Source organism: Myotis brandtii, unplaced genomic scaffold (genome assembly GCF_000412655.1).
Source record: "Myotis brandtii unplaced genomic scaffold, ASM41265v1 scaffold381, whole genome shotgun sequence".
NCBI lineage: Eukaryota > Metazoa > Chordata > Mammalia > Chiroptera > Vespertilionidae > Myotis > Myotis brandtii.
The window spans coordinates 1,196,002-1,205,960 of NW_005364633.1; the positions used below are offsets into that span (position 1 = coordinate 1,196,002).

Consider the following 9,959-nt stretch of genomic DNA (forward strand, 5'->3'; position numbering starts at 1 on the left):
TGTGGGCCACGGGGGAGGGACCAAGACGTGCTCCATGCACTTCATGGTGACCGGTCGTTTGGTCGTTACAGCGTTATGGTCACTGGTTTTTTATTTTATATATAGATATATATATATATAATTGTAAGTTTTAAGAGATGTAAAACAATTGCTATTTTAAAACTTCCAGAAAGAAAGTTTAATATTAACAATGAAAATCCTCACAAGTCCTGGCTTTGTGGTTTTTAAAACCTGTATCTCAGACTGTGGAATCTCAGAGGGAAGGCAGGGGAGGGTGGATGGGAAGAGATCAACCAATGAACTTGTGTGCATATATGCAAAACCCAAGGACACAGACAATGGGGTGGTGAGGGCCTGGGGGGAATGGAGCGGGCTGGGAGAGGTTAATGGGGGAAAAGGAGGACGTATGTAATACTTTCAACAATAAAGATGAACAATAAATAAAATAAATAAAAACTGTATTCTTTAAACCTTTCTGCAAGTGAAGAGAAAGACCTAAATCTAAGCCCAGATTTTAGAGCAATGCAGGGAGAATGCCATTCAGTGGGCTGTTTAGCTTATTGGATGGGGATCCTGTCCCTCTGCCTGGAACAACTGATGCAAAGCTCCCCATTCAGGGCTCACTCAGGCCTCGGGTTTCTTTAAAGGGCAGAGGGCAGAACAGAGACCCACGTCAGACACAACCAGGAAGCAATGCCTGCAGGCAGGGATGTGCTGGGAAATGCTTTGTTTTCCTGGTGTCAACTGCACTTGCGAGGATCTTGGAATCCACAGCTCTAACCCAGCGGGCGTTCTTGTTGGAGCCCAGGCTCCCTTACTTTGTTTTTATTTTTGTTGCTGTTCTTGTTTTGTAAATCACCCCCTGCTGGTCTCTACCGGAGTCTTTCTTTTCAATGATATTAAAAATAAGAGCATCTTTAAGATGTAGGCTTTCTTTAAAGTGTATTCCCATTTTTGTAATCAGAAATGTGTGTTCCTGGGTTGGTAGCTTTAAGGCAGGCTCAGAAGGAAAAAGGTTGTGTGTGGGGAATAGGGCCAGGTTTCTAACCCCTGGTATCCCTGACCTGTAAGGACACAATGAGGAAGTGTTAAGGTCAGTACTTCCCTCTGGTGGGAGAGTCCTGAATGTTTTGTCTAACAAGGGAAGAGACTGGCATGGGAGGAGCTGTGAGCACAGCGGACTCTAGGAATGTGAGTCACAGGTCACAGGCTTCCTGTTCCGCCCCCCCCCTCCCCCCAGAGGAGCCGGTGAAACAGACATTAAGGGGACACGCTGTTCTGTCCTTAGCACTTTCTCCATTAGTCAACCTCCAGTGTTGTTGTTGTTGTTTGCTTGTTTTTAATTTTTTTCTCGGTGGGTTGTAAAATCATGGCAACTTATTTTAGTCCTTATGTTACTCTTATTCTAGGTTTCAGTAAAAATTATCTGGGATGAGTGAGCATGCACATTTTAAGTAGAAGCATAAGGGAAAAAAAAGAATCTCCAGGTGGTTCTTTCAAATTTTTCCAACGTTTGCGTTCCAAAATTCAGGAAAATGCTAATACTCTTGGAAGCCTGGACATGTTGAGGAACATGGCTAGTTTTAAGTCATGTCTAAAAAGGGTTAGGGCACGTTGCATTTTAATAAGGTCACCAAGAAAGATAAAGGCATCTAAATTACATTCAAGGAAAATTGTTAGGCATGCAATCAATGTTTAATTAGGAATTGCAAGCTTCAACTGACATTATCTCCATTCCTGTCTTAAACCTGGATTTCAACAAATATGTGTTTTTAAAGTTCATTTTAACCGTAAGCAAATCTGATGTCAAACCAGAAGACTTTGAAGGACACTGAGTAGTTTTCATTTGCCGGTATTTAAAGATAAATTCTCTTTCCTTTTCACATTCGATAAAGTGATAAGATAAAAAATAATGTCAATTAAAAGCACTGACACTGACGATCAGAGATAGTTGGAAACCAAACTGAAATATGAATTTTTTTGGAATAAAAATTTAACCCCCCCAAAACACATCTATTTGTGTATTGGCAGTCATCAATATGAAGAGTTCTTTGTTTCAGGGACAAAATTCTCAGGAAGAGGTTTGATTTTCCTCTGAGTCCAATGATAGATGGGTCAATGGAGAAATATTCATAGAACATTAAATTTTTGAAGATTTCCTCCTCATATGAATTAGTTTTCAAAACATGTATTAAAGTATTTTAAGCACAGTTGGTAAGCTACTCTGGAATGGCAATAAGATCCGTATGAAATTTAGAAATAATTTAGGCTACAGTAAAATCAAATGTGCCAGGTGGTGGCTTATAACACTGTAAAGATATAGTTATTGTAAGTAATAAAGCTATAGAATTTAAATTTGATTTCATTTAAAATATAAAATATGTATTATTAGCCTCAGAACTTAATTTTCTATTATTATCCTTTATTACTTTGAATATTTTCCTGCAGATCAGCATATTCTAAAGTGCATTCTTGGGAACACTAGTACCGCAAAACTTGCCACACACAAAGAATGTGTTATTGCCCTGGCCTGTGTGGCTCAGCTGGTTGGGCATCAGAAGGTTTGATTCCTGGTCAGGGCATAAGCCCTGGTTGCAGGCTCAATTCCCAGTAGGGGGCGTGCAGGAGACAGCCTATAGATGTGCTCTCACATCAGTGTTTCTCTCTCCATCTCCCTTCCTCTCTCTCTAAAACTCAATAAACTATTTAAAAAAGTGTTATTCATCAAATAGATTTGATAAAAGTTATGTATTATAAAGATGTATAAAAATATTTTGTGTGTGATGACATTGTAATATTGCTTACAAAATGGTTGATCTTTTAAAGAAGCAGGTTCCAGTGTTTGTGAATGAAATTACGCCATTTCTGGCCTTCATTTCCACACATTTTGAAAGTGGAAAAAATGATAAAGGTGGGAATAAGGATAGGTGAGCCATGCATGGGTTGATGCTACTGAGTTTGAGTGATGAGTACATGTGGGTTCACCATACTATCCAGCCTACATTTGTGTGTGTTTTGTGCTGATTAGAAATTCTCCATAACAAAAAAATGAGTAAATAAACAAATAATAAAGGATGCATATCTCTTAAAAATTTTTATAGTACACATAGGAGTGGTGAGGAATCCTGGGTTAAAAAAAAAATCATTTGTTTATCTGTGCTCTTCCCCAAAGTACTGACCATGAACTATTCTTTTCAAGGACCACTTATTAATATCTCTCCTAGGCACTGTGGGAACATCAGAAACATTGTTAAAGGAAATGCAAGTCCAAAAAGAATGAGTGGTAGTGCATATTTTGAAATGTACGGGGACATCTGTAACAGTGCCAACAATAAAAATAAAAAACATTATAAAAATCCACTTTACTTTCAAAGCAAATTACAAAATGCTTTCTTTCACCAGTTCTTAATAATAGCCTCGTAAGGTATAATAAAGCTTTTGCAAATCATAAAAAAGAAGCAATTCTTTTTGATTGAATATTAGTCATAAATCTAGTTACAAATTCTTAATAGCTAAGTGAAAAAATGTGTTATAAAGTCCCCATATTGTAATCAACTTCAAGGATTCCATATTTATATTTTTTTTTTATCCTGAGTTTTGTATAAAATTCAGGGGTCTGTTTAATTCCAATTTGTATATCTATAAATTATTTTACAACCTAGGAAAATTATACATCCTGAGTTTTGTATAAAATTCAAGGGTCTGTTTAATTCCTATATCTATAAATTATTTTACAACCTAGGAAAATTATACTTGGTAGAAATATTCCTTAAAATAATATCCTATAATTGCTAACTAAAATTTACATTTTTACATAAAATGCTTTGCAATTTTGCATTGTGTCAGAAGATGAATTTAAGTTTCTAAGTAAATTAAAGAAATTTATTATTTTTAAAAACAAATTATACATACCTTTTTAACTTTCCGTCTGAATAGAGACAGCCTGCAATACTATTTATAGCTGTCCTTTATTTCCAGCTTTTTTAGAGCCTAGCAAACATTTTTATTGTTGACTTTTATGAAAATTCAAACTAGAACATTTGCATTCATTACAATATACTGCCAAAAATGGCATTAATTTCCACGGATACCCATTAATTTGATAAATGTTTTGTCATTTGTACCATTTGCACTGTCAAAACAAGTTAATTATATCTTACTGACATTTTTGACAATTGCTTTAACTCTGGCAAAAAAAAAAAAGGGTCTTATTTACTTCAAAAAATTCACTCTTGCCTAGTGAAAGACTGAACGAAGTGTCAGAAGCATCGCACCATGAAACTCAGGACCAATGCTAAACAATGAATCCTTAGGACTATTCTATAGACGTCCTCATGTCTTGTAGTAGAAAATGTTACGTACCTGCGTAATCTGTTCTTGCATAATGTCCATCTTCAGATTTAGTAGTTGTAGTTGTGTTGTCTGTGTTAAAAAATTAACAGTAAAGATTGGTTAACTATTTCTTAACATCTAACGTCAACTTTATATTACCCCCCAATAGCATTTTCATTGCAATTAAGGTATTTTTACAACTACACTTCTAAGCAACCATTATACAAAGACAGATTGACAATGTCAATTTCAGTTTGAGGGAGAATAATAGAATGATACCAGTTTTCTAAATTTTAGGGCAAGGAGAAGGTTATCAATATAACTAAGATAAGTTGGGTAAAAAAAATAACAAGTCAAAAATCAACAAAATATTTCTGAACAAGAAACAGAATAGAACATTCTGCCTTAAAAATGTACTTGAAATACTTCTATTGAATCAATATATAACAGTGGTGTGATTTACTTTTAATTTCAAAGATTCTTTGCTAAAATGATTTTGACTTTCTTTTTGTCCTCCGCAGGGAGAATGTCTGTTATCTTCTGAAAATTGGCTCTTGTGTTTCTGTGTTTCTGGCATTGTGAAGGTACAGTCCCGTTATACAGAAAAAGATATGGGCCGCGGTCCATAGGCCCTTAAACTTATAACTAACACAAATACCACAGTAGACTCTACTAGCCATTATACATCAGAACTGCCTTTTGGAATGAAACAACTGCCTAATAAGAAGTTTTCTTCACTTTCATTTCTATACAAAGACTAAAACATCCTTTGAAATGAAATATTTTTATTGATTTCAGAGAGGAAGGGAGAGGGAGAGAGAGATTGAAACATCAATGATGAGAGAGAATCATTGATTGGCTGCCTCCTGCATGTCCCCTACTGGGGATGGAGCCCATATGGGGCATGTGCCCTTGACTGGGAATCGAACCTGGGACCCAGCCCGCAGGCCGACGCTCTATCCACTGAGCCAAACCAGCCAGGGCCCTTGGAATGAATTTTAGTATGAACATTACCTTGACATCGACCCAGCGACAGGACTTCGATTTTCTCCTGCTTCTGACACGACGCCTCCTTGATCTGACAGGCGTTATCGTAGGACTTCCCGTCGGAGGCGCAGAGGGGGTTGAAGTTGGTCTGAGAACAGTCAATGTTGCACACACACCTAAAGGGAGAGAGATCAAAACACGTCACGTCAGTGGGGACATTACCACGTGATGAGCAAAACAGCACGTGGAAGAACCGCGAGGTTGGCCACCAGCAAGTTGGCAAAACTGAAGTGTTTTCTTCCAGGGAAGTTCCTCACATTTCTACCTGATACAAAAAAGAGAACTAATCACAACTGTTTCAGACGACCGAGCCGTGGATGACAGATACACAGGGAAAACTCAGAAAGGAACCGTCAGTGGGTCCCGGCCACCGGGACTTGGAAAGCCTGCACATGACCTTGACGCTGAGCCCACAGAAGCTGCAGAGGCTGCAGCCCTGCCCCTCTGCTGTGCGTCTCCTTCAGCGAACCTCCCTGTGCTGGTCCTTCCTCGGGGTGCTGGATGGGGAGAGCCCGAGGGGGAGGGTGCAGGTGATATTTAACTGGAAGCAAACAGGGAGACGATGGAATGCAATCAGAAGTCCATTTCCTCGGCATCATGCGATGCGCGTCAAATGTGCTAACCCGGAGCCCTCAGTGATCCTTAACATTTCGGGGGCCACCAAACCTTGAGAATCAAATGAAAGGTGTGGCTCTCTCCCCAGAAATACCCACAAACAACTCTGCGTAACATGTTAGGGGTTCAGTGAGCCCCTTGAGGCCTGCCTCTTGGCCCCTTCCCCAGATACCCAACTCTTTTTCTAGTTCAGTTTTAAATAGTAAGTTGATGATCACTCATGATTTTAGTATGTTTCTTAATATAAATAAAAATGTAGTGAATGAATGAGAAATTAGAAGAATTTTTTTAAAGCAAAACTTTAATGATTTTTTTTTCTGTTCTTATAATTCTCTGTATTTTACAATGTACTTTGTTATTCAGAATATTGTGTTGTTTTTGGCCTTCAAATACTTACTCTCTTAGAATATGAATTCATCTTTAAAATTTCTATTAATAGTCATATTATATTTCTAAATAGATTATGTGCTTCTCAAAGTGGTGAAGCACACATTTTACTTCTGTATATCTTCCTTAGAGCTGGGCGCCGACTATACTGATTAAAGCACACAGCTCACTACCTGCTGGCTCTTTGCATGCCTGGCATTATTTCATCAGCACAACAGCCTTTTACAGACCAATGACATTATATAAGGTCAGAGAGCTAGTAAACTGTGGAATGAGGACCTTCTACGGATGTGTTAAAGTAAAACCCGGCCCTTTCCTCTTGCCATGGAGTGTGTGTTAGGATTTTCCAGAAAACTTTAAAATATACTGATTAATAGGCACGCTTCAGGGGTGGAGCCTAGAATTCTGCATTCTCAGGCGGTTGCCCTGGCAGGGGTCTCACCTCCTGGGAGCCGGTGCTGGATCTGATCTGTTTGTTGGAGAGGGCTGTCCGCACACCAGTGTTTCTCAGAGTACCGTCCTCAGACCATCGTATCGGAATGGTCTAGCTCTCTGCCATAGAGGCCAGCAGAAAGGTGCGAACGCACTTCACTTTTGGGGGTAAGAGAACTGCTTTAGGAACACTTGGCTATTTTTACTTTCACCTGTTTAGGGACAGCGAGCTAGGATGGAGGTAACCATCTCTAAATGCTGTAGTCATTCAGGAGTGGCTTCCTACTTTAGCTGTGATGGTGCCGTGTGACCACAGCAATGGGATCACAACATTGCTTGAAATGGGATCAGGAACTTGTAAAGAGTCTGGAATTTGTAGAAATTCATGTTCACGGAGCAGAGGGGTTTTGTGTGTTTGTATGAGTGAAGGAGTGTGTGTGTGTGTGTGTGTGTGTGTATGGGTGTACGTGTGTGTGTAAATGGGCTCCGTGGTGGTATTCACTGCATTGTTAATGGTTCTATTTGCTAGTTTTATATCTTGACTTTTCTACAACCTTCTCACGGACAGTATGTCTTTTTCATGTCGATTTCCTGGTACCTAGCACAGCACGTTGGAGCGAGTTTTCAATAAATGCTTGTCGACTTAATTACCTAGTTCAGAATGGCAGGGTGGGCTGGTGGAGTTAAAGAAACGGTCCTTGTTCTAGACATGAACACACCAGAGAGAGAACCAGTCACACATTCACATAACCTCTCCCTTACTTGGCGCTACTTGGCCTGCGGACTCCCGAAGGAAGAAGAGGGCGGCCTGGGAGAGCTACGGCCCTTCCTGCTTGGGTTTGTGGCCGCACAAAGGAAGCAGCACTGGCCCTCAGTGGCTCAACGGCATTGAACTCCCATTGTGAAAGGATGGGTTTGCCGGGCTATTATTTTTATTTTGTGGTGCAGATTTGGGGAACCAATATAATTTAAACATGGCAGTGACTTAGTTTATTGCTAACTCAAACCACTAAAAAATATAAGGCTCTGATAAAAAAGTGACAGAATTATCATATAGTGTGATGGTGAGATTGCAGGTCACCCTGGATTAATTTGCATATTTTTCATAATTATGCAAATTAATCCAGGGTTTGTGTGTTTTTTTTCTTTTCCTACAGAAATGAAAGGCAGACATTTTTAAAAACAGAAACTATCCCTTCTTCACTGCCTTTGGCAAGTAATTGCATTATTATTCATTCTGAGAGGAGTAACTAGTTAATTACAGCATGTCACAAGTATTTATGTGAGCCACGGATTTGTTAGGCTTCGGACGGCATGGGTGGCGTTAGGGATTTTTTTGGTGCTTTTTCTTTTTTTTTTTTTCAACCTATCTCAGTCTTTTGACATTTTGGCACTGCGGTTACATAGATTTCTTGTCTTCTAGGCTACGGAGAAAAAGAATAAGTCTAACTTGAAAATAATTTTAGGGCTCTGTCTGTAGAAATACAACCCTTAAGATCCTTCAAAGAAAATTAACATTGACTGAAAACCTTTGCTCTCTGAATCGTAAGAAAGAAAAGAAACATCCAATCATTTTCAAAGATCACCTGATGGAGTGAAAAGTCTAAATTACAGGAAGTGGAAGGTGGTGTCTAACACAACTTACAGACATTGATAATCACCTCATGAATATGTGGGCAGGGGCTTGACTTAACTGCGTCCCTGCCTTTCCTAAATGGCTCTCTCAGGTTGTTCTGCAGCGAGTTAAGTAGGCTTTTCCCGAGTATTTAGGAATGCTCGTCCCCTGGCCGAGTCTGCGTAAGGACGCTAACGCCGCCAGGTAGTGAATTACCTACTCGTACGTCTGGTTGGGGGTGGCCCTCTCATCTCACTAGATTTTGTTCCCTTTATCAGGCATGCCCGTCACTCATTCCTCTCCCAGGCTTCTTGACTGGTGTCCCTTCTGAATTTCGGCCACACAGCATTTCTGATCAGCTTAAAGCAGCCAGATGCAGGGCCCTGAGCGAGGCTGGCTTCCTGGCTGCCCTGGACCCGGGCTGGAGCGTTTCCCTGGAGCCGGTCTCTGGGGAAGGGTCAGACCCGCGCTGGCACGGCCGGTCAATGAGGTCAGGGCTGCTGTCTGTGCTCTCCATCAGAACTGTCATGGAGGAGCTGCCTCCCATTAATCACAGCAAAAACAGGGCACCTTTCACTCCAGGCTCTTGTGATAATTTCAGCCCATTTACTCATTAACTCTCACACCACTCCTGTTGATGGAACTTGATTACGGCATTTTATCTGTAAAGAGACGGCAACTCAGGATGAACTGTGACTTGTGCGGGGAAAATGAGATGTGAAAATCCATTGAAAACTTCAATCCCCCAGTTACTTAACTCCCCAAGCCCATGGAAACGGAGAGACTAACTCAGGATTATAGGGATGAAATGAAATAACGCACATAGATTGCTTAACAAAGTCTCTGAGAAGTTGTAATTACCCAATAAATGTTGATCATTAATAACTTTTGGTTCAATGGTTTCCAATCCTGGATGCAGATCCAAACCTCTGTGGAGTATTTCACCTTGGGCCCCCCCGCCCCGAGACTCGCGCTGAGGAGCGCTAGTGTGAGGCCCGGGTGGGTGCAGCTGTCAATAATGCCAACGGCGATTCTGGTGGCAGCTGTGCTATTAATTACAGTAAATACGTTCTCACCCCCTAAGTCTCAGAGACTTCCCACGTTTACTGAGAGTAAGATTTACCACGAGAGATTGCGATGCAATAGTTCTGGGGCAGGACACAGAGATCAGCATTTTAAACGAGTCCCTTAGCTCTTTCCGAGGTGGATGATTTGCATAGTCTATTGAGAAATCTCAGCTATTCTGGTTCCAGCCGCACCCTTTCTCTCTCCCCTTCATTCCATTATAAGGAGCTTAATATTCTTATTCAATGTACATGCTTCAGTGACATGCATTGGGATGCTTTCCTCCACACGGTATCTGTGTGGTGATAGGGATGGGTAATTAAATGTACAGATTCGAAAACTTCAGGGGCAGAGCAGTCGGCAGAACTGATTCACCAAGTAAAACCGAGAGCGAGTGGTGAGAAAGGAGACGAAGCGATGGAGGGCTCCTTTGTGCCAGGCACGTAGCTCCTCTGCAAGACTCTCA

At 40.5% G+C, this 9,959-nt stretch overlaps 1 protein-coding gene across 1 annotated transcript in view; it reads right to left on the minus strand.

Annotated features, from left to right (window-relative positions):
- The window catches only part of TMEFF2 (transmembrane protein with EGF-like and two follistatin-like domains 2), a gene marked incomplete at its 5' end in the record, with an annotated part of 240,715 nt that overhangs the window by 45,081 nt on the left and 185,675 nt on the right, over positions 1–9,959 (minus strand). The window contains 2 exons of the mRNA XM_014544768.1: positions 4,363–4,422; positions 5,347–5,495. Of these exons, the coding sequence (XP_014400254.1) occupies positions 4,363–4,422; positions 5,347–5,495 (209 nt within the window). The remainder of the gene's footprint in view (positions 1–4,362; positions 4,423–5,346; positions 5,496–9,959) is intronic.